Source organism: Podarcis bocagei (assembly GCF_964188305.1).
Source record: "Podarcis bocagei genome assembly, chromosome: 2".
Taxonomy (NCBI): domain Eukaryota; kingdom Metazoa; phylum Chordata; class Lepidosauria; order Squamata; family Lacertidae; genus Podarcis; species Podarcis bocagei.
Window position 1 is genome coordinate 84,657,838 of NC_138126.1, and position 25,284 is coordinate 84,683,121.

At 39.3% G+C, this 25,284-nt stretch overlaps 1 protein-coding gene across 19 annotated transcripts in view; it reads right to left on the minus strand.

Moving 5' to 3' along the window:
• Positions 1-25,284, minus strand: part of TENM2 (teneurin transmembrane protein 2) — a 745,234-nt gene that overhangs the window by 103,267 nt on the left and 616,683 nt on the right. For all 19 annotated transcript variants that reach the window (XM_081184705.1, XM_081184722.1, XM_081184721.1 and 16 more), the window contains 2 exons: positions 23,101-23,202; positions 10,190-10,384 (listed from right to left, as the gene is read on the minus strand). In XM_081184705.1, the coding sequence (XP_081040831.1) occupies positions 10,190-10,384; positions 23,101-23,202 (297 nt within the window). The remainder of the gene's footprint in view (positions 1-10,189; positions 10,385-23,100; positions 23,203-25,284) is intronic.

A 25,284-nucleotide genomic window follows, 5' to 3' on the forward strand; every position in this document is an offset into this window, starting at 1 on the left:
GAAAACACTGTTACTTCCAAGGAGTATCATGAGTGTACTAACTTATAATTCTGTCAGTTTCTAATCTCTAGCTACATCTTCCCCAAAGAATTATCATATTGTTTCTTTAAGCAGGGCCTCAAAAGCCACCTCTGTTTTACCATGGTCCATGGTGTTTGAAGCATGGTTGATGATGGTGAGAAGGAAAAAAAATGTGAGAAAGATGCCAGGGCAGAAACAGACATACCAGCATGCAGAAAGTATCCCAGCTCAGGAGGAAGATACTTTTGCCATGGTGGCTGAAAACAATTATTTTATAATGATTAAGGTTTTAAGCTCTCTTCGTCTTTCATATACATGCGAATGCTGAATATTTTCAGTTTAGAGCTACATCCATTCTAAGATAGTAGGAAGAAGGGCATTTTCTCAGCCGGAACTCACTGGAACTGAGTTCTGGCACCTCTCAGGTAGGTGCCATTGCCATTATAAGAGAACAAGGGAGGCGTTCCTAGTGAGTTCCGGCACCACTTTTTTTTTAAAAAAAATAGCACTGGTCTGCAGTGATCATTTTTCTTTCAATTGTACATCATCCTCTAGATTATATGAAAGAGCATACTGTATAACTGCATACAAAGAATTAATGAAATGAAATCAAGAGTTTAGACTACATACTATCCACCCAATATAGCAGCTGTCCCATAAAAGAAAGAAAGAAAGAAAAACTAGAGGCCACAATCCATAAACTGTTGAAGCTAACGGGACTTCATCAGTATACAACTGCAAGTAATGTGGCTTAATGGGCTCATGGATCTTCATCATAGATTTATTTAGTATGACTACTTTAACAATCCATTTTGGCTACTAACAACCATCCCATTCCCTTCCATTTGCTCACAAGCTGGTTTTCATCTTTTCATCATTTATTTTACCTTTTTCAGAAATAAGACAAACTGATCTATAATTCCTGACCCTTGCATTTCTCTCTAGCTTCCCTTCACCTGACTTCCAGGAGCCCTCAAAGATAATTGCTAATAGCTTTGCAATTTCTTCAGCTAATTCCCTCAGCACCCAAACGTATACTTCATCAGACCATGTTGATTTAAATTTATTCAAATATGATCTATTCATTTCCTGCCCCGACCTGTATTTCTTCTCTTTCTTGGTTATCTTCATCTGATTAATTTGTCTCTCTCAGTGAAAACTGAAGCAGAGTAGGCACTGGAAAATTATGGTTTTTGTATGTGTCACTAGCTTGCCTTTTACACAGAGATGGCAACCCATGGTTTTTCTTACTTTTAATGTACACAGCCGGGCTCACCAACTATGTCAATATCCCTTGTTAATTTTAATTTGTTATGTGCCTTTACCACTATGGACTCACACTTGTGCCAGTCTTTAAATCTAACAACAACAATACACCTTTAGTAGCACCTAAGTTTTGCTAAGAATAAAATGCACAAATTCCAACCCTCATTTTCATCATCTTCTGGCATTTTGCTTTATGAAAGAAAAAACTTGAGTTCTATGCACACCATACTTTTAAAGCACATTCCCCACCTGCCCAAAGAAGCATGGGAACAGTAGTTTACAGAGCACCTTTAACAAATTACAGTTCCCAGGATTCTTGGGGGGTGGGGTGGGTGGACATGCTTTAAATGTGCGGTATGTATGCAGCCTTGGTTGTTTAAAACAAAATTCTAAAGATACTAGTTTAGCATAAGGTGAGCCTATGCATGTTTACTCATAAGTAAGACTCACTGCCACTGGGACTTAATTATAGCAGTCATAAAAATGTCTCCTCCAAAGATCTATGGGACTTAGTCCTAAATGTGTGTAGGACTGCATCCTTAATCCCACTGAGGATATCAGGGACATAGTGCCAAAAGCTATATCAGGAGGTTCTCTAGCATTGTCAAAGTGCAAGAATACCAGCCAGAGGTTTGCCCCTTTCAGATTAATTTGTTTTATAGATTCCAAAGATGTACACATTTCCTGTGTAGGTAAGAAAATAAAACCATTTGAAAAAATACAATCTAAATAATCAATTACAGGCAGCATCTAGAGCAAATAAACAAGTAGCAGATGAATGAACAAAATGTAAGCAGCAGACCAACCAAGAATTTGCTGAAAAAGAGGTGTTTTCTTCACTGAACAGACCACTTGTGAACAAATCATTTGGGGAAGGGTTGGCTGCTTTGAGTGTCACAACAGAAAAAGGCCCTCTAGGAGCGACTGTGCCTCAGAAGGTAGTGTGATGTGCAGAAGGGCATCACCCGTTGATCACAGATTCATATGGGAAAGTGGGGGAGATGGTCCTTTAAATATCATGGTCCAAAGCTGATTTGTATAAGGCTTTAAACATATACCTCCCACTCTGAGTTGTACCTGGAAATAGACTACTAGGTAGTACTATTGATATAGCTGTAAAGTAATACTCTCCAAGAAACCAGCACTAGCCAGAACTCTTGCAGCAGTATTTTCAACTAGCTGAAGTTAGACTGTGTTACCATAATCCAGTCTAGATGGAGCTAATTCAAATGTGTAACTATGAGCAGGTGGCTGTACTAGCCTAAACTAAGCTTAAGCACTCCCAGACACAGCTGCCTCTTGGCATGCAAAAGGAGAGCTGTTCCCTTTAAATGTGAACAAACTTTGAAAGCAATGGAGAAGGAATTAAAAGCATTCACCTTTCAATTACCTTGAATGAGATGCAAGTAAGTCAGAGAGAAAGTATCAAAGTTCGTTAATGGATACAAGATCCCTTCCAGATGACCTCTTTATTGATTGTTCGTCCTGATTTGTTCACAGGGAGGCTAGATGATGTTGGGTATTTAACGAGCATTCATTCTGATTTGTTTGTGAGGAAGTCAGATGATGTTGCATCAAAGCAATTGTTATCCCACACTTTCATTGCATTTCCCCAGTCACTTTCCTTATTGCAAGAAGCCTGATCTTTGGGGGAAGTGGGTTTGCTGCGCAAGACCTGTGAATGAACTAGAATTGCACATCCTGAACTTGGTGGTATGGTATTGAATCCCACCTGAAAATAGTGACGGTCTGGAAGCACACACACCGTCTGCGTCACTTGAACAGAAAAGGCTCACTCCTACTAATCTGCACAGAATTAATTAAGCTAATCACTTTTTCCCATTGTACTAGGCCAGATGTAGAGAACTTGTAGTCCTCCGTATGTTGTTGGACTCCGGTACTCATCAACCCCAGCCAGCATGGCCAATGGTTCTGGATGGTGGTTGTAGTCCAGCAACGTTTGGGGGGTTACAGGCTCACTATTCCTGTGTTACAGATTCCTGGCTCCATATCTAGTTCACATAAAATAGATACCAGGAATGCCTAGCAATAGTGATAAAATAAAAAAATTCCTTCCTGTAGCACCTTAAAGACCAACTAAGTTAGTTCTTGGTATAAGCTTTCGTGTGCATGCACACTTCTTCAGATACACATGGTATTTTCTGGTTACATCTGTTTGGATTCTGTGGCGGAAGCAGTCAATGTACAAGTCCAGTGTGGTATTGCGTCCATCAGGAGGGGTCCATGTGGAGTCCCTTTTTGTGTAACACTTTTTCAGTGGTAGTTGGTGGTCAGTGTTCTGTTGGGAGGGTGGTTGTTGTTCTCCAGTGGGTTGAGAGGTGTTGTGTTGTGAAGTTGTTGTTTGTTCTGATTTGTCTTGTTGTTGTGTGTGTTGAAAATACTCCTTCAGGCGTAAACGGCGGAAAAATGCTTCCAAGTCCCCGTAGAACTGGATCATGTGTAGGGATTTGGTAGGGCAGAATGACAGTCCACGTGAAAGGACTGATTCCTCGGCTGGGCTGAGTGCTTGCTGTGAGAGATTGACAATATTGTTGATCTTGTTTTGATTAGTAGCCTGTAGGTTGGAAAGGTTAGAGAGTTTCTTGTTTTTCTGTTTTTTCAGTAGCTCCAGTTGAGAGTGGTAAATGTTTTGTTTTTCCTTTTGGAACTCTTGCCAAGCTTGGTGGTTCCTGATAGAGTTGTCTAATACAAGGAGTTCCTCCTTTATTAGCTTCTGTTTAGAGTAGAGAACGCTGATCAGATGTTTGAGCAGCTTCTTAGAGAAGGTGTTGCATAGTTTTCTTGCATATTCAGTGGGATACGTGGATTGTAGAGGGTTCTTAATTCTAAGACCCTTGGGTATAATGTCCAGGTTCTTGCATTTAGTAAGAAAGAAGATATCAGTCTGTACCTGTGCAAGTTTCTTGGTGAGGTTGATGGACTTCCATTTCATGCGGCTCAATGTGGTGCCTTCCATGGTTCCAGTTACAGATAGGTAGCCGTGTTGGTCTGCCATAGTCAAAATAAAAAAATTCCTTCCTGTAGCACCTTAAAGACCAACTAAGTTAGTTCTTGGTATAAGGTTTCGTGTGCATGCACACTTCTTCAGATACACGGATACTGTGTATCTGAAGAAGTGTGCATGCACACGAAAGCTTATACCAAGAACTAACTTAGTTGGTCTTTAAGGTGCTACAGGAAGGAATTTTTTTATTTTGACTATGGCAGACCAACACGGCTACCTATCTGTAACTAGCAATAGTGATGTTACTGCTGCTTACTGGGACAGTGTAGGGGTGGGCAGAGCAGTGGTTCAGTTATGACTACAAAGGTACATCAATAGGAAACCTGGATTGGATTCACCAGTGCACCCACCCCATCCTGAGACATCAACCTCCCCACCCAGTAAGCTTCAGTTCATCACATAGCATTATCATGCGCATGACAGTCTAGCTACAGAGTGATGTCAGCACTAGTTGCTACAGGCTCAGGGGGTGAGAAAGGGCCCTGAATCACAGCCAATTTTCTTTTTTAGAAGGATGTCCAATATTATTCAGAAAGGATTTGTGAATGGAGCCTATCATACTTAGACAGTGCATCTCAAAAGTTGTCTTAACAATATGAGACTTAGAATCTGCAACCCCTTAGAGCTCAGATCATTAGAACTCATTTAGTGATGAAGCCTCCATGGATTGACAAAAGGGGAGAGTGAATGTAATTTATTCCCACAAGGACAAAAAAGAAGGTCAAGGAGTTTCCCTGACAATGTGTTCTGTAAGCTCCTCTAGGGCCAAGAATTACACTTACAAAGTTAAATGCCATTGAAAAATGACTCAACCATGAAAGTGACAAGAAAAACACTGTTAACCTAACCTAATTTGTTAATTTCACTCACTTTCTACCCCAAATTGCATTGAATGAAGCCTGACAAGTTAGCTATTTTCATTTTTGTGTGCAGACTTAATAGAGCAACAGTGTTTATGCAGCAAAATTTGTAGATCACAAATATTGATTTTGGTGCCATGGCCATTTCAGGTAAATTGTTTGAACGATATGACTATGATGAATATCTGAAATAAAAAGCTAGCAGGGGGAAAATGCTGACCTACAGTATCCAATTCCATTTCCTAGCTGGAAAGTAGCATATGAATCAACCTTGATCATTCTTTCCAAAAGCACAAATCAATAGAGAAGATTTTTACCCTTTAATAAAAATTCAGGTATGTTTATGTGTTTTGTTACTGTGTTAATTCCTGAAATGCAACGCAACAAGATTTTAAAACTGTTACTATTCATTATCTACACTATTAAAGGGGTGGGGAAGCTGTGTCCCCCCCCAGATCTTGTTGGACTCCACCTCCCATCAGTCCTGGTCAGCAAGGTCAATAGCCAGGGGTTATGGGAGTTGTAGTCCAGCAACATCTCAAGGGCCACAGGTTAATCCTGTACTATTCTATTCAGAAACCTTTGAAGAACTGTGCATAATGTTTGTAAAACGAAAGTGTTTAAAAGAATATGTGCCAATACTATGGAAATCTGTTTTTTCAAATGAGGCGTGCAAAAGGTTATTTTAACCTTTCTCGTCATGTTATTTCACCTTCTATGCTTGTAGTTAAAACACACTGCTTTCTAAAACCAATTTATCTTTCAAATTTCTTATCCTTCCATGCTTTTGATGAAATTATTTGCACCCTTTTTCCTAACACAAAGGAAGGTCAGACTCTACCAGTCACAAAGAGTTTTTAAAAAGAACAGGATTTCATTAATGTTCAAGTGTTTATGGAAAATGTAAAGGAACTGCAGTACAAAGGTGATCTGCCTGTAGCTGATAGTATTCCTTTCCCATACTCTGATAACTTGGAGATGAAAACTAGTTTGAGGGAAAGGCAACACAGGTTCTGACTACTATGACTTGTAAAGGACAGCTGAAATGGAATAACAAAATGTCATGAGTATGAACATGTATAGACATTAACAGTAATAATTGACCATGGACTATAAACATTAATGTGTTATACAGTGTTAATATTTCCTAGGTTTAATTTTGAAAATCTATTATAGCATTTCTTTCAAAGGAAAATGTGCTCATCTTGTAAGTAGTTCTTAAGGAGATGAATGAGCCCCTGTAATTATGTTGGATACAAAAAACTGCAGTGTACATTCTGAAAGCCAGCATTACTATATGCATGCATGGCTACTGTACATAAAATGCCAGGTATTTGTAAGCACTTTATGCAATAATGTAGTGATCATCAATCACTGCCCCTGCCTCTGCCTCTGTTGCGCTCTCTCTCTCTCTCTCTCTCTCTCACACACACACACACACACAGACAGACATAGAAATAATACACTTTTATTAAAGGCTTAGGTAATATTAATAGCTTTCACTTCAGTAAGCTTTAGATCAGATAGTAGGGGAATTCACACTGCTTACAAGATTTGGTCCAGCCCCCACTTCTGTGCTCTGAACAAGAGCAAAATTCAATCCAAAGTGCTTTGGAAGCTGTCCAATTCTGCTTGGAGTTTGAATCTTGACTTGGAAAATGAAACTCATGCCTTCCGCATTATGGAAAAATTCTTTTGACAGAAATGGATGAAATGTGCAAGCAAAGTAGCCCCCCCCCCCCACTTCTGAGTGGATAATGTCTGCCAAACTACAACTACATTTGCCAAACTAAAAAATGTTTACAGATTTTTGTGCTGAGCATCTTTAATTCCTCCCCCCCAAAAGGATTATATTATTGGCAGAACTGGATGGAAATGGCTTGCATGGTAGCACCTTTGGAAAGATGAACACACATGTTTTGGGCAATGAAAGAGTTAAGCAAGAAACTACAATCAAAAGGTCCAGAGATATTAGTGTTGTGCACCTTTAAAGTGGATTCTAAAGTGGGGGGTGAGATAACTAAAAGGCAAATGCTTCAATTCTCGTGGTTTTATGAACAGCAATGTTATTATTAAAACGTCATACATTGTAAAGGAAATGTCAGAACAGTGGAGCCAGAGACATATGATTTAAAAAATAACTTGAGCCTTGTGTTCTGCTCAGTTCACACCAAAACTCACAGAAACAAAGTGCAACACTGATTTGACAGGAGAGGATGTGTGGAAACAAGACACAGAGACCATGTCCAGCAGTTTTCAATCAAGCACAACTAGCAGAACTAGCAAAGAGCACAGACAAGAGAAGAAGGTGATACACATTGTTTCAACATCTCTTCCCCAAAGCGCAGTGCGTAGAGAGCTCTGGTAAAAGCATGCCATCTAATTAGAAGCTTAGATCTATCAGTTATGAATATCCCCCTCTAACTATGGCATTTTATTTATATGGCAAATCTAACAAGAAATGTTTGAATTTTTGCAAATCCACTATTTGCAGCATTTTTAAAACATCTGAACCTCTGAAGCACCACAAAAAGGTCCCCGCTTCACTTTGGAGAGATTCTACCAGGACAGTTAAGCCTCAAGCCCCAAATCTGTTTGAAGTAATTCCACTTTCATTTTTGATACAAGATTTGTCAGACCCTATTGCATGTCCCAATCAGACAGTTCCTCTGTACATTATCCATGGGGAAACACAATGTGATAAAACTGATGGAGACTAAATGGCCATTAAGGCATTAGCAGCATACATCTGAAGCCCACAACAAAATGTGGAAGCATATTCCATAAGAGGAGTGCTTCTGTGTACACCTCCAACCTGCAACAGAGCCTTGTAGTTCTGTTCAGGTTAAATATTAAAATTATCAATATGTGCACTTAAAAAATAAAAACAGAAAATTAAAATTAATACCAAAAACAAACAAACACGTCAACAGTCATGTTTGGATACATTTGCTCAAACAAACATGCTGAAAAAAGCACAGCAAAGGCACCTGTCTGATATCAGTAGGCAGGGAGCTCCAAAGTACAGGTACTGCTACACTGAAAGATTGATATTTTACAACTGCAAAACAAGTAACATGAGACAGATCAAAGTGGTCAAGTGGGCATATTTGGGGCAAGGTGAGACATCAGGGGAGGGTTGAGTTTCAGGAGTGGAGGGGATAAGGGATAAGGAAGAGGCCTCACACAAAAAAACCTTCTCCTACTATGAAATATAGTATTAGAGGGCTGGTAACCCAAATCTTATTATTTTACAGCTATACAGCAAGGGTGGGGCAGAATGCATTTACTGAGATGCAAAATATATCAATCAACCATAACCCCCAGTTATCAGAGGCTTCAGAAACAGGGCTGGCTTTTCTGTGCAGCAGGGTAAAGCAACTTGGAAAGGAATTGGTGTGTGAATTTTGCAGCAAGATAAATGTGTGTGGCTCTAGCCGTACAAGGCGTGCATGTCATTTGGGCTCTAGATGAGGCAGCAAAATGCCTCGAGCAAGCACTGTTGAGCAGGTACACCCCGTGTTCCTCTGCTCTCAGTTTTCTTTTCAATGGGTTATTTTCACCTGACACATGACAATCTTGTGTCTTAAACTGCTCTCAGCTACAGACTTACTCGATAGCCTTATTCACACATTATTCCAAACTGTGTGGAGTTAATGCATGGAGATGACGCCAGGGCTGCACACAGTGCTCCCACCTGCTGCATCATCTTCCCAAATGGAAAGATCTCTAAGCAGAATCTAAGTGTATCCTCCTGCACTTAGAAGCCTCCCCATGATCCGGAACCTACATGTGGCACACATACTGCCACAGCAGGACTCACTTTACCTTAGCAATTAAGGAAGTGCACTAAACAAGGAAGCTGCCTTTGCAAATGACTTTAGAAGAGGTTGAAGCAAATCAGCATGCTTCTACTATTCCTGCAATATGTGCTAATATAAAAGGAAGCTGGAGGTGTTTTAAATTACCTCTTACTTTCCCTTGAAAGGAGTGCTTCCTTTGCCTACAAGTATGTCCTGACACTGAATTCTAAATATGTAGGTAAAAATTTGACATGATCATCCCCCGAGGACGGGTATGCTCAAGAACAGAGAACGGTCCATACTGTCACATGCATTCCTTACATGAGGATTTAGTAGGAACATAGCATTGGATGCTGATAGCATATATCTTCTACTGTACATGGAACCAGCTACTTTGCATGCTTCGACTGTAGCACCTTGTTTTCTGGCAAAGTGGAGTATGCTTCTGAAAGCAGCAGTATTAAATGAAATCTCTCCATTTCTGGCATGCAACACCTTACAAAAATTAACCATATACAAAAATCATTAAAAAGCTTCATTGTTGGCCATATATGGTCATGTTCGATTCCACTTCTCTTCTCTGCCCCCAACTCCTTCTGCAGAAAACTGCAGCTACTTAAATGTTCAATACAAAGTGCTTTTTAGAATTCATTAAATTGCCGTCCTTTCTGTGTACCATCTACTTTCCTTTAATTCAACGTGATTGCATGTAACAATAATAATTTACTCTACATGGGGTCACTAAGTGACATGGATACCTGTAGTCTTTCAAATCTGGTTCCTCTTTTTCTGAATTAATTATGACTGAAGTGTTTGCTTTTATGGGTTTCCAATTATGCCATTTTATATACCGTCTTTTTTATTTGTTTTGTTCTGCATTTTGCACTTTAAAAACGTTCAATAAATATAATCCATATTTCAAAAGAAAGAAAAGATGGATCTGGACTCTTCAACAAAAGAATCACTCAGATTTACCTATGGTATATACTATTCTGCAATTGGTAGAATGATTAGGACTCTAAGTACATGGAAGAAAAGAAGTATAAATAAAAGTTCTACCAGCCAATAACACAGGAGGTACTGAATTCCTGAGATTCTTGTCCAGTACTATTATTCTTATTGTAACCACTGCATTATGGCACATTTCTTTTTGTCCTCTCACCCCCTTTACTCAACAAAAGCTGCAAAAATATAGTTTGTATTGTAGCATTTACCTTCCTCACAGTTTTCGCCTTTGTAGCCAACAGAGCAGACGCAGTTCCCTTCAATGCAAGAACCGTGGCCCCCGCATGAAGGATCAATACATTGGCTTATTGGTACATCACACTCTGGCCCTTTCCAGCCACTGTAGCACAAACAGGCTCCTTTGGTGTATTGTCCATTGCCACTGCACAGAACTGGGCACGCAGCTGGAAAATTGAATTAGAAAAAAAAAGGTAACAGCATGTCATGCATATATATCCACATACTGACTGTGTACAAGGCTATGGGTAAGACTATACTCATAAGCAACAGACTTCAAATTGTGATTTAATGGAAAATGCAAGTCATGCTGCTCTGATTGATCTTTGAGGACCTATAGATCTATGAGAGATGCAAATAACTTTTACTGAACAACCTATACTTGATGAAAAGAGACCCCAACTTTGGGGTCTGAATTTCATTTTATTTCAACAGTGGATATAATTTCAATAAATAGGTTCACTTTCTCATTTTGCACAATTTATAATCTGAAATCTATTACTTAATAAATCTCTATATCAAGCAGCACACAACTGTGGATATTGAATATTACAGCACTCTTTGCATATGAAAGAAAAATAATTTCCATGCATTTTATAGTCACAACTATAAAAGCAATAGACAAATAAGGTATACAGCATCAAATACAATAGGGCATTAAAACATCCTTAATTAAAAAAACACAATAAAATAAACAAGTTTAAAAACCAAGAATAGAGATAGTATTATTAAGGATGAACATTGTTTGACACGGTAGTAACATCTAAACGAAGGGACCTTTCGGACTAGCTGGGCTCTAAGTCAAAATAATAACATGAAAGATACATTATAATAATGTATTATTATAATGTGAGATCCAGGGAAGATGCTGTGGCAATGGCTTTACATGCTGTCCTGACTCATTTGGCGAAGCAAGGGAACTATGCGAGACTGTTATTTGTAGACTTTAGTTCTGCATTTAATACTATTCTTCCGCATCGATTGGTGCCCAAACTATTAGATCTGGGACTTCCACCATGTTTGTGCAGGTGGATATTAGATTTTCTATCAAACCATTCCCAATGGGTCAGGATGAGTTTCCACATCTCTGCGGATCTCATCATGAATACGGGGACGCCACAGGGGTGCGTGTTGAGCCCGCTTTTATATACGCTCTATCCAGCTGACTGTGCCCCCAAATACCCCAGTAATAAGATCACTAAGTTTGCAGATGATACAACAGTTGTTGGTTTAATCACGGCTGGAGAGGGGGAGGTGGCCTATTGGAAGGAAGTTGAGCAGTTGGGGGAGTGGTGCAGGAAAAACAACTTACTCCTTAACTTAAAGAAAACAAAAGACATTATTGTGGACTTTAGGAAATGTAAATTGAATATTCAGCCACTTATTATTGAGGGGAAGTGTTTGGAACAGGTCTCGGTGTTTCGATTTCTGGGAATGGAGTTGAGAGATGACCTAACCTGGGGAGAAAACAGCAAAGACCTGGTGAAGAGAGCACAGCAGAGGTTATATTTTCTGAGAATCCTCTGGAAAAACAATCGCTCAAAGGACCTGTTGATGCCATTTTACCATTGTACTGTGGAGAGTGTATTAACTTATGGTCTGTGTGTGTGGTTTGGGAGCTGCATGGTCAGGGAAAAAACAATGCTGTTCATGGTTGTAAAGACTGCGGAGAGAATAATTGGGTGCACTCTTCCCACCTTGGATCAAATCTATGCTTCCGGGTGCCATAAGAAAGCCGCAGGATAGTGCGCACCCCGGAAATGATCTCTTTCAGCTTCTGCCTTCTGGAAGAAGGTACAGGGTTATAAAGACTAGGACTAGCCACCTGAGAAACAGTTTCTACCCAAATGCAATTTTGGTTTTAAACGCAGTGTAACAAGTCTCTATGGGAGTATATTTTATTTAAAAATGGGGTATCAGAGTTATTAGGGGGCTAACCAGGTTGGGATAGCTGGGATAGCAGGCTTGTTGGGTTTTGAATGTTTTATGTAGATTTTTCAATTTCGTTGTTCTGTATGGGACAACGACAATAACGATTATCGTATCGTATTGTAAACGTCCTTAACACAAATAACTGAAATGTTATAGAAAACTGTAATTACTCCTTACATTTTACCCGTTCAAAAGCATGAAGACCTGAATATGTGCATATTAACATGAAGGTATACTTATGTTATGGGACGTGGGTGGCGCTGTGGTCTAAACCACAGAGCCTAGGGCTTGCCGATCAGAAGGTCGGCGGTTCAAATCCCTGCAACGGGGTGAGCTCCCGTTGCTCGGTCCTAGCTCCTGCCCACCTAGCAGTTTGAAAGCATGTCAAAGTGCAAGTAGATAAATAGGTACCACTCCGGCAGGAAGGTAAACGGTGTTTCCGTGCGCTGCTCTGAGTCGCCAGAAGCGGCTTAGTCATGCTGGCCACATGACCCGGAAGCTGTATGCCGGCTACCTCGGCCAATAAAGCGAGATGACCGCCGCAACCCCAGAGTCGTCCGCCACTGGACCTAACGGTCAGGGGTCCCTTTACCTTTTTATACTTATGTTATATAGTTATGTATATATTTATAGAAAGGTCATTTTAAAAAATCAAATGATGACTGTAAGCTATTACTATTTTAGGTATTAGCTATTTCTATTAATGTCAAGATGTGTTTATAAGTGCTGTGTGAGGCTGCTCCAAGAATAGAAGATCTCAGTGCATCTCTCATATCCTGTCTAACCCTCCTCCTTCAGCTCAATCAACGAATGCATGCATAGACGTCCTGTCCCATTCTTTGTAACCACCTGGTGTGCTTGATGGGGATCCCTCCATGCATAGGAATTATGCTCACAGAAGGAGCGGACTGAACTCATTTGTTTTCAAGGGATTCTAAGAAGAAGATTATTGATACCCACTTAATTAGTTTACATCATATTTATTTTGAAATGAATGGAATGTAAAATAGATATATGTAAAATTTGTGGCTAATGATGTATATAATGTAATGTGTGTTGTTGTGTAGCGGTATGTACGGTAAGTTTATGTTGATTGTTGAATAAAGTTCTTTTTAAGAAAGGAAATATCATGCTGATGTTACACAACACAATACATACAAAACAGTACGTACATACATACATGTACACAAAGAAAAAATGTAGAGGCTTCACAGTAGAAAGCATTTACTGGCTTCTGATTCATAGTTATGTCACAAACCACATGAATTTTCGTTTCTGACACTGCCCAACATGATTTTTTTAAAAAATCTATTTAATTAGACCAAAGCAATAAATTGCAGCTTATTTCTCATTATGATGATGCAGAAAATGGTGGGATCCCCGCCCAAGTCATGGTCATTATGTTTCCTGAATAACACTCAGGAAAGCTCAGGTTTGTGCTTCTGCAGCTCACTCCCTCTGTCAGGGCAGTCCAACTGTTATTCATGGCTCAACTATCTGTTCATTTCACATTCTGTTATGAAAGCAATGGAAAATGTATGCATGTGGGGAAAGTTCCACAATAACTTTCTAACACTTAACATGTAGCTCCTCCTCCTTATCACTTGGAACACTCTCCACTCTAGCACGGTCACTATGAGAAAGGCTCTCCACATTCATTCATTCATTCATTCATTCATTCATTCATTCATTCAACCCTTCTTCCTGCAGGAGCCCAAGGCAATGAAGACCATAACAATATAATCTACACCAGGCGTCAGCAAACCTTTTCAGCAGGGGGCCGGTCCACTGTCCCTCAGACCTTGTGGGGGGCCGGACTACATTTTGAAGGGGGGAAATGAATGAATTCCTACACCAGGCCCCACAAATAACCCAGAGATGCCCCCGGGCCTTAGTTTGCCTACCCATGATCTACACTAGAAAACCTTTTTTAAAAAAACACCCCTAAAACAAAGCAGTAACAGCTGCTAAAATTTCAGTGGACATCCCTATCTCAAAGGCATTCTGTGTGGCAGCTGCTGTCATGTTTTCAAAAGCTGTCACGTGAAGACTCCTTACTGTGGCTTAAACACAGAGCTGTAATATGTAATTCTGAGCTATGCTGCAGCAAAGAAGGGGGAGCTAATCCTGTGTAGAAAAGGCAAGTCCCAGTGTAGGGCCCTGCAGTCTGCTCCCTCAGCACAAGCACTCACAGGAGCAGGCTGAAGCTTTATGGACTGGGCTGTATTAGACAGTATGGTGGAAATCCTGTCTTTTATTATTTCAGATGTAAATGACAATTTAAGACAGAAGTTCATTATTCCACAGACCACTGGGAAGTATGCTGTAGACAGATGTGCAATCAATTTATTACCAGTGCTCTTCAAGCTGACCCTGTGAGAATCCTTCCTCAAGAGGATAATTAATTCTGCATCTGTAATAACTCAAGCCAAAATGTTCTTTTTAGCAGAAATTAAACTGCTGCTGCTGTGATATTGTCTATGTTTTCCCCAATGAGAAAGATGGATGGTGGTTCACTAGGGTCTAAGCTGAAAACTACAAACTTATTCCATATCTAATTTTACTCTAACCTGGAAAAAAACTTCAGTTGTGAACAAAATGCTTCACAAACAGGCAATCTATTTTACTTTCCAAGCAATGAGCAGGAAGTGAAGATGTTGGGTTTTCTTATCTGTCAGAATTATATAATCTTATTTAACCCTTCAATCTTGAAACCCAGCAGAGTCTTCAGAATGTATGTTTTAAAAGAGGGGAATTTCAATATTTTCCCAAAACCATTTCAACTATTTTCCCTCTTTCATTCCCATCCTCATTCAGGACATTTCCAACAGAAAAAAAACTCTTTCCAACTCTTTTTTTTTATTTCTGTTCTCACATGGCCAGCCCCCCATACTAACAGTTCCTGTCTCCTTAGTTTAACTCAATGTGTTTCCTAATCCCAGTTTTCTCTTTCACCACCAAATTCTCAGGCTAACTTCCCTTAAGATCTGCATACCTGCTATCTAGGGAAGATAAGGTAAAGGTACCCCTGCCCGTACGGGTACCTTTACCTTTATAATAATGTTTAGTGGTAAGCTGTAGGTACAATATTATTCAGCTGAGTGTCATTAGCGGCTGAGTTGCTAAGGACCGGGTAGCAAGCTTGTGCTGAATTCCAAACTGACATTTCCCAGTGCATTTTAGACGGTGGGATATGTTGGTAAGACGTCCGTAGGATATGTTGGTGAGAAAGAGTTTTTATAGTAAGGTAAAGGTAAAGGTAAAGGTACCCTGCCCGTTCAGGCCAGACTCTAGGGTTGTTCGCTCATCTCACTCTAGAGGCTGGGAGCCAGCGCTGTCCGAAGACACTTCCGGGTCACGTGGCCAGCATGACAAGCTGCATCTGGTGAGCCAGCGCAGCACACGGAACACCGTTTACCTTCCCGCTATAAAGCGGTACCTATTTATCTACTTGCACTTAAGGGTGCTTTCGAACTGCTAGGTGGGCAGGAGCTGGGACCGAAAGATGGGAGCTCACCCCGCCACGGGGATTCGAACCGCCGACCATGCGATCGGCAAGCCCTAGGCGCTGAGGTTTTACCCACAGCGCCACCCGCGTCCACATCTAGGAAAGATAAGACTAACTAAATTGCATGTTTTGTTTGGCACCAGCAAGTACAGATTCCCTGCTGACACTAAACTTTCAAGGACAAAAATACTCCTTTAGCTCCAAGCAGAGCTGCAGCCAATATGACTGGTTGTTCAAAGCATTCATGTTGACAATGCATAGCTGAATGTTGAATTTAGAAGCAGAAAAGTTTCTTGAATGGGTGGCTGTCCAATTGGTTGAGACCAGGAGACACTGTCTGTTTTCTTGAATCATGCTCATCTAGCTTCCATCCAAATGAAGCTTAGGTTCAAAATTTGTCATCACAATCTGGTTGCTGCTACAAAAGCTTTTTCTTCTGAGGGTGGGTTCCATTTACATAATGTTTGGAAATATCAGCTATATAGGTTTGTTATTTTCTGAATTTTGAAATATTATGAAAAAATAGTTTACATTGCTTTTCAATTTTTAAATACTAATTTAAAAGACAAATATAAAAACGTATTGTTTTTGTGTGAAGTCACTGCAGGGTAGTACTTCTCTAGTAGTAATTGCATTTTTAACAGACTTCAGACAGGGATAGAGGCTGTTATCCTGTTTTATTGATAAGTGGCCTTTGAAATGTGGTCACATTGGTATTGTAGGTGCACAATACCATTTTTACCACACAAACTGACCTTCTCAGGAGTCGTTGATCACCATAAATAAGGCTGACACCATCTAGCAAAAAAGGATTCCCAATTATGGATGATACTCACTCAGGCATACTTTGGGAAATTCTCAAACAGAAATGCAACCTTTAATGATATATTTTTATTCTATCTTACAACTTACTTCTTCTTTCATTGTAAGTAAAACTATGGGCCACCGATTTGCCATTTGTGGTATAGATAACAGAAAACCAGGTAAGGCTTACAAAGCTTTATATTACTTTACATTCAGTACTCTTGGTTTTAAAAACTGCAAGAGAAACAGATACAGAGACACAAATGTATGACCATTCTCCTAATGAGAACTGTGGTAATAATTTAAATTTCTTATTCTAGTGCTATCAAACTACACATTAGTAGGCAAAAAAAGAGAATCATAGAAGGACAAAAAAATCATCAGGTGTGTCAAATTCCTGACATTCAGAAGCCATGTGGGGAAAGCAGCACACGCTGACTTAAGCACTAAAGTATAGATGCTTTAATTAATCCGGGGTGAATTTAATTGCTTTAGTTAAGTGGAAATCGGGTTAAAAATGATGCAGAGCATGCTGGGGTGTGTTAAAAACATGACATATGAGTTGGATGAATCGATAAATTAAAAGTGCACAGATGTTTTAATTAAACCCAGAGAAGTTAACCAAGATCACTAGAGACTTTTAAGCCCATGATTAATTCAATTCATTTTAAATACCTGTAGAGATATGAGGCTGCCTCCATTTTGAGAGTTATAAAAGTTCTCAATCAATAAGCACTTAAGCTGCTTGGGTAAAAAAAAAGCCTTTAAGAATAACAGAAGGCAGATCACTGGGTTCAAGACTTGCTAGTACCAGCAGCTATGAGCAACTGGAAAGGATGAAAAAGAGAAGCAAAGACATAAGAATGTAAGAGCCTGGTGGATCAGACCAATGGCCCATTCAATCTGGTATCGTGTTCTTACAGTGGCCAACCAGATGCCTGTGGGAAACCCGTAAGCAGGACCTGAGAACAAGAGCACTCTTCCCTCCTTTGGTTTCCAGCAACTGGTATTCAGAAGCATTACTGCCTCCAACCATGGAGGTAGAACACAGCCATCATGGTAGTATTCACTGATAGCCTTTTCCACCAAGATTTTGTCTATTCCTCTTTTGAAATCGTCCAAGCTAGTGGCCATCACTGCCTCCTATGGGACTGAGTTCCATAATTTAACTATGAGCTGCAAGAAGAAGCACTCCCCCCACCCTATCCCAAATCTTCAGTGGATATCCACAAGTTGTAGTGCTATGAAAGAGGAAGGAAAACGTTTCTCTGTCCTATTTCTCCATGACATATATAATTTTATACACTTCTATCATGTCACCTTTAAACTGACAAGTCCCAAATTCTGTAACCTTTTCATATACAGGAAATCTCCCAACCCCTTGATCAATTTGGTTGTCCTTTTCTAACTCTCAAATAACCTTTCTGAGGTAAGGCAACCAGAACTGTACACAAAATCCAAATGCAGTCACAAATTTAGAGAAGTGTGGAGCAATTAGATTCGGATACTGACTCAGGAAGGAAATATTTGAGGACTCCTGTACAGTGGGCAGGAGCTCATAGAGGGGAAGGATCTGGAAGCGCAGTTGTAACAAAATGGCAAGACATCATGATGGGATCGAAATGGCTACAACTTTATTGATTACAGAGGCAATTTGGTTTTGGCATAGGCACTGGGTATGTATCAGCCAACCAGATTGCTGGCTGATAGCTCAGTCAGGATTGATCCAGGGGTTAAGGATCCCCCTATGATGCAGATTGAATTGGTCAATCTCACCAGGTTGTCATTTGGGGTGTTCTATGGCCCATCAGTCCCTGTCTGGAATTTCTAGCAGAACCTACTCCTGGACCCCTTTACCTGCATGCCCTGAATTTTGATCCAAGATCCAGAGGTGGGGCACCCAGCCATCCCCTAGTTTTTGACTAAAGGATCCAATCTAATGCTTTTTTCAACCAAAGTTGTGACAGTTGCTATGAGGAAGGCAGAACCCCAAGACAAGCCCAATTTGTCTGCAGGCAAATTCTGCCCTGGCCCCGAATATGGCAACAGAGTAATTTCATAACAAGGCCATACACATGTTCTGCCTACTTTCCTCCAGGCAGAGCCAGAACATACTGGGTAGTTGGGCGGCATGACCAATTCTGGTCTGTGCTGTCTGACCACAGCGCAGCTGACTTTTATGCCTTTGTGATGGACCTGACAGAAGACTGGCACTGTGAGGTCTGCGACCAAAGCACCATGCCCCCCTCCCCCGAGAATAATTGGTCAATTTGAATTTGAAGTTTTTGGCAGCCAATCCTGCCAACCCCTATGGGTGAAACTGACTGTGACGTCAGGAGGCTGTGCGAGACAGTCTCCCTCCAGCAGTGCAGGGCTGCACCTGCCACCACCGCGTGGATATGATTAGCAGTGGACAGAAGCCGACAGGGCAGTGGACAGAAAGTCTTGAATGACTTGCGACACAACTATCTGTTGGAGCTCCTCTACCCAAACCAACCTTTCCAGACCTTACAGTCAGTAGAAGAGCCCTTCTTGTTGTCCCACCAAGAATGGTTGTGTTATGTGGGACTCAAGGGAGGGCCTTTTCAGTAGTCACATACTAGTGTGGAATTCCCTTCCCCTGGAGACATAGATAACCACATTAATAATGAGCTTCTACTGCATAATCAAAATGTACTTTCACACCTAGGCTTATTGTGAAATCTAGCTCATGGAATAGTATTATACCGTAGTAGTTGAATTGTGGTATTTTTGTTACATTGATTTTATGATACTATTATTTGCTTTATTGTGGAAATGTTATATTATTTTAACTGATGAATTTTACTTGGAATCAAATAAAGCTCCTGGTGAACATATGATTCCACCTGAGTTCTATAAGGAATGCATAGAATGGTGGGTGCTTCTCCTGGCTGGGTTATTTAATCATATAATGTATATTGACTAACTGTCTTAAGTTATCTCTGTGCATGTAGGGAATTTTCCTGCTTTCTAGTTGCTGGACATCTTGCATGGACTAGGAGCCTACAGATGGGTGGAGGGCCCATCACATATGGTGTACAGTATTGGGCCCAGAAAATCCCATTAGTACTGTGAAGAAATCACATTTTAAAATGTATTTACAGGGACAAGCCGCTTAACAATCTATGATCCGGCTTTCCAACCCAGCTTTCTTTCTTCTCCTCTCCACCAACCCACTCTATAGGGTCAAGGGAACACCAGAACAGTGTGTCAGGATTGTGCCATCTAGCAAGCTTGCACTGACAGAATAATCAGAAGAGCGCAACATTGAACTCCTTCCCATAGTTACCCCACTGTTATTAATTAAATGGGTTCATGCAATGAATATGCATACCAAATTTACAAACCCCTATGTTGCTAACCATGGGCCTAGCAAAGGGGAGGCGGGGGGGGCAGCTGCCCCCATAAATAAAATAAATTTAAGTATTAAGTAAATAAAAAAAATACTTAACTGAGGTTCTGCCCCCCAGCATGAAGCCTGTCCCCCCCAACATAAATCCTGACTATGCCCATGTTGCTAACAATGGTTTAATGCCCCTGTTGATTACATTACTTCTTCTGACCTAGACTTTGTAAATGCTGTGAATGCTCTATGGATAACGAGTAAAAGGAACCTAACGAGATAGTAGATTTGTAGATATTGAGCCTTTCTCGATTTTTTTTTAATAAAACTGCATGAGAAGTGATCAACAATGATTAAGATTTCATTAGCCTTATTTAAGAAAGGGAAATGTATGCCTGCTACCATTATGACAACTCCTGGATTTCTCTCAAGGTAATAGTTTCGCAGGAAAGTTCCAAACAGCATGACTGCAATGCACATTTTTGTTATTTGCATATGTGAGAGCCCCTGCTTTGCGTACAAGCTGCTGAGCAACTAAATATTTGGAGAATGCCAACATACTTTCACCAATGTCTAATTAAAGACAATGTCTGTGTTTTCTAATAGTAACATTGTTTGGCCTTCAGTGACAGATGTGGACCAGCAGGAGTTGTCATTTCCAGTAGTTAGTATCTACTTACTTACCCACTAATTTGAAATTTACCTTGTCAAGTTCCTATACAGGAGGTCACAAGCATTCATGTAACATAGGGAGTGGATATGGCATGAGTACTCAGCTTGTCAGAGGTGGTAATCAAATGGTAAGCATTTAAACATGAAAATGGATGCACTGTGTTTAATGGGCTTAATTATTTTAAACAAAACAAAATGGAAGGCTATTAATGAAATTTACAGAAACAACTACAACAACAACCTACCCTTATACTGATACTTATTGAAATAGGACCATCCTTTGCCACCAGTCAAAAATAAACGAAGTGAAAGCAGTAAATTGATGAAGCCACACAGGCTGGGATGGGGGGAAATGCTGACAAAAAACTGAGCTTAAGAAAGCAAAACACTTTTATGGACAGAAAGGGGAAGTAATTGTAGAAGGGTGGTGGTAGTACAAAGTAGTTATCTAAAGGTAACAAAAATTCAGTTAAAATTATTAAGGTAAACAAATGGTTTTTATGTTTATTCGCTTAAGCTTATCCACTTAAATGATAGTGTAAATGCCACTAACTGGATATTGCTAGTTGTGTCTCACAGCATAGTCTTAAGCACATGTACTGGGGTGTAAGTCCCATTGGGTCTTACTTCTGAATAAACATGTATAGGTTTGCATTGTTAATTTCTCTGAGTGCTATGAATCACATATCTCAGAATCAAATACTGCCCTTTAAGTTAGCTACAATAGCCACAGACCTATTTATATTAATCATTTACGAAAGTAATGCAAGCCTTCAGTTTTCAACACATGTGCTATGCAATCCTATGCATTTTTACTCAGAAGTAATAGCCACTGTGTCCAATGGGGCTTACTCCCTAGTAAGTGTGTTTGGAATTCCTGTGGACCCCATAGAGAATGTGTAACTTATTGAAAATGAGTCCAGGGTTGTTGTTGTTTTGTTTTTTGTTTTTCCTTAAGAGTGATGCAGAAACAAACATGACAACCAACTAAGACAGATAGGCAGTAGGTGAATATCATGTAACAATATAACTCATGGAAACCCTTTCACAAGACATATGTTCCCTTGATTTTTCCTTGCTGTGGTTACTTCTCCAATCACATATAAAAATTGCTTCTTTACAGCATTTAAACTGGCTAAGTAATGGCTAAAAAGCCTTTTAAAAATGAAATAAACTTTGCCTGTAGTGACATACAAAGAACATACCTTAAAACATAAATAAAATTCACTTCCAGAGATTAACAGGCATAGCAAATATTCTTTGCAATGTACAGCATGAAGATAACAAGTGTCACTATTATTCCTACTGTTACTACAGCATAAATAAACTACTATAAGTTTTACAAAGTAGCATACTGAGACGATTAATCACTGGGATTACAACATTAGTTTTCTTTTTCACATATATGACAAAATCATACCATTCTGAGTTAAAACTCTCTCTCTCTCCAGTCACTCTAGTCAACTTAAATAGTCACCTTTTCAACCTAAGCTGTATCCCCAAAATGGGCAGTCATTAGATTTCTTCTGTTAAAAGATGACTTATCAACACTTTACTTCTCAAACTGTTATTGTTGTTTTTAAAAAATGTTGTCTTACTATTTCCTAACAACATTACTTTCTTCTTTACACCGCTTGACGGATGGTGCAAACATTGTCAGGCATATATCCAACAGATTGTAACAAAAGAGGGATTACAAGAAAACAGGGATCATGTAGCCAGAAGATGTCATCACAATACTAGCCTTCATGCATGACTAATATGTGGAGCGCAAGCACAGTGAAAGGGGTTGTGGGGCCACACGTTCAGCACTGTACCCAAAGACGTGCTGCTGCTCCTGTCCCTGGGCAATCTGGTTACAAAATCACATGGGAAGACTCCCCACATAGAGAAGGATCATGCCATATATAATGGCAGGATCCTAAATCTCATGGTTAGGCTACAATATAAACATTAATAGTATTAATATTAATAGATACTACTGTATATGCATTAGTAATAATAATAGTAACAACAACAACAACAACTTGCCTTTCTTTGTGTGTTATATGCTACATATGTGGACAGCCGAACTCTAGTGTTTGTCCCATTGGAATTAACTGGCAGGAAACATCTTTAGGAACCTCTTAAATATAATTAGTAAGTATAATAGCCCTATGCTAAGTCCTAAATGTTGCAGTAACAAAAAAATCCTTACACTTGAAAAAACATGCTACAAAATACTTTCTGCAAAAACATAGGATTAAATGCAACAGGCTTTACACCAGTGTGAGAATAAAAGAGATGCCAGTGCCAATGATCTAAACAAACCCGGACTTTATCAATTGTACAATTTAATGTTAATATTTTCTGGGCGTGAGATGGAGATGGAAATATGCATTTGTAGGATTGGGCTGCTACTCACTCTACATTTGATTCTTTTTTTCTTGTATAGCGTAGCACAGAAATTAAGTCTCGCTTTCAAAAGTCCTACAGGAAAACAGAACTCCAATATGTCTTAGGTAGAATGTTACACAAATCATTTTCACTACAGTGACAAATGATTCCTATAGCACAGGATAAAACACATAATGAGGAATATTTGAAGACAAATATAACACTACCTTTAGCACAATCTGCTCCATGGTAGCCAGGAAAACAGTGACAAATTCCAGACACACATTCGCCATTCCCATGACAATTACGTGGACAGTCCTGCACAGAATCTGAAAGACAGGTGCAATTAATGTGTTAGTCGCTCCCTTTTTAGTCTATGGTGATGTTATTTTTTAATGGTCACACACAATGTAAGTTCAACAACTGAACTCCATAATCAGAAGTTACCTGAAGAAAGATAAAAATGTTAACACGTCTAAGAAGTATATCTCTTAAGGATTCTTGAATCACAAAGACTGTGTTTAACAGGTGGTTTCTGTAAACTTTTTCCATTTTCTTTTGCTTTGGCAAAGCTGGTGTTTCCGCTACATGGAAAAAACCTATTATATTGCACTTGTAGGCATTAAACAGACCTATTTTCCATATGAGGAAAAGAAGAAGCAGAGAGGTCCCTTCTGTCATATAATGAGTCCAAATTACACAGTCACAGCCAGGGGTCTCTTGCGCTAATGATTAGAACGAGTCGCTGTAACTTTGGTAACCGACTGCAATTGTATATTATGAGTCAGAAGGGAGGTTCCTATACAGTATAAGATGTGGTTTTTGTTACTGTATGTAGCTTTTGTGTGTGATAATTGCTATACCTTGACAATAGTTTTGCATGCACAAAGCATGCTAATGTGGCAATTTTTCAACCTGTTTTTCACAGCTTAACGTATTATACTTATGTTTGAGATACTGGAAGCACAAGCATAATACTGCATCAATCTCAATATAGAAATTATGTTATTATTGCTGTATTTCATGTGAAAATGTTCTTCATTTGCATAAATGTAGGAAAGCATATGTAAAGGACCTCCATGTTTGAAAGCTTGATTTTACAGCTACTTTTGTTTTTATCCACCCTATTAATCAATTACTTTCAAAGTTATAACACAATAACCATAATTCTGTCACATGTAAATTATTAATGCATAAATTTAACAGCGAAAATCTGCAATTTAAAAAGTTATACATTTAGAAAACGCTGAAAGCACAACCCTTCTTTTAACAATGGAATCTTATGTCTATTCAGAAAAAAGTCTGAAGGAATTCAATGGGAATTGCAGCTACATACTACATAAGAGTTATTGCTGAGAGTATTTTGTATCTCATCTTAATATGAGGTCATATTTTAGATTACTGCCTCTGGCAATACTTTTCACTTTTTCAAAAGCTATTCATTTCACCCTTCGTGTCATTCCTTGTATTTTTCATATTTAGACTGTGAGTGCTGCTGTTTATTCAGCCAAAGTAGCAGGGACAAGATTTGCAGAAGTACTGAAAATATTTAAGGGGGGGGGGACATAAGGAGGTACTGTTGGGAGACTCTACAGAAATTCCAGAATTCAATTTGCTTCCTAGTACTCTGATAGAAAATGTCCGGGCAAAAAAATGGCAATGGAATACAAAATCAGCTACTATATCATCAGTTCAATATTTTGCTGCTGACATAGTATTGTCAGATTTTAAAATTGTATCATAATATAAATATAAGTTATCTGGGTTCCAAATCTGTACGGCAGGCTTCCCAGCTATAAGTATTTTCCTAATTTGAGGCTGGTGTGGGGAGCAGGGTCTGCAACAGAGCAAAAGTGTTGAGTCTCCCTGTCTACATGGTTACAACTGTGTGGATCATAACTGAATAGGGCTGAATAAAAGTGCAATGTACTTTATGAACTTATGCTTGTGGGTGTGGGTGTACAAACACAAATAATTTATATACTTCTGTAAAATATAAAGAGCAAAAAAGGTACTACTGCTATTGTTCAGTCTTCTGAAATTATATACCAATTGAAATGACAAAAAGCAAACCATGTAGTAAACCAAAAACCACGTAGTAAGACAAAAAATAAACCATGTAGTAAAAAGGGCATTGCCAATAATAATCATCAGCATTTTTGAACATTATTTACAGTACTTGATAGGAATTATATAAACTGGCTGTAAACATTTTCTAGTTCTCTCATGCATTGAATAATATTCCTATATATTCAGATTGTCTGTGTATTTAGTATGAGAATATCTGGTTGACACTGGCATTTTTTCTTCTATTTCATCTGGGTCGAGATTTCAGACCTCTCAATCTATCTCGAAGCTGAAAGTTCTCATAATAGATATGTGTCAAAGAACCTCTGAACTGAATAAAAGAC